General features: G+C 51.4%; 1 protein-coding gene across 1 annotated transcript; it reads left to right on the top strand.

The window, feature by feature from the left end:
- Nucleotides 1–5: 5 nt before the first annotated feature.
- Nucleotides 6–318, top strand: LOC107734667 (protein Z-dependent protease inhibitor-like; the record flags this gene model as incomplete). Its single annotated transcript, XM_016546634.1, has 1 exon — nt 6–318. A coding segment is annotated over one exon (313 nt), but the record flags the coding sequence as incomplete, so codon positions are not given.
- Nucleotides 319–321: the final 3 nt, after the last annotated feature.

Here is a 321-nt window from a genome sequence, read left to right as displayed (position 1 = left end):
TCCTTAAAAGTCAAGAGCCCAAAACTCCTGACGTCACGGATCTGGCCTTCAAAAATATTGACTTTGCCATGAACCTCTATCGCAAGATATCAAGTTATCATGACAAAAACATCTTCTTCTCGCCGCTGAGTGTTTCCACGTCTTTCGCCACGCTCTTACTGGCCTCCAAGGGCTCGACACGCAGTCAGATGGAGAAGGGGCTGAATCTGGACTCTCTGGACGGGACTGGAGACGCGACGCTCATCCCACAGCTCTTTGAGCAGCTGCAGAAGAACATCTCGCAGGACGGAAAACTGCACATAGAGCAGGGCACGGCACTCT

The sequence above is a fragment of the Sinocyclocheilus rhinocerous genome, unplaced genomic scaffold (assembly GCF_001515625.1).
Source record: "Sinocyclocheilus rhinocerous isolate Xijiao unplaced genomic scaffold, SAMN03320098_v1.1 C34855628, whole genome shotgun sequence".
Lineage (NCBI taxonomy): Eukaryota > Metazoa > Chordata > Actinopteri > Cypriniformes > Cyprinidae > Sinocyclocheilus > Sinocyclocheilus rhinocerous.
Note: the sequence above shows the minus strand (reverse complement) of the source record. Positions and strands in the feature narration are given on the sequence as shown.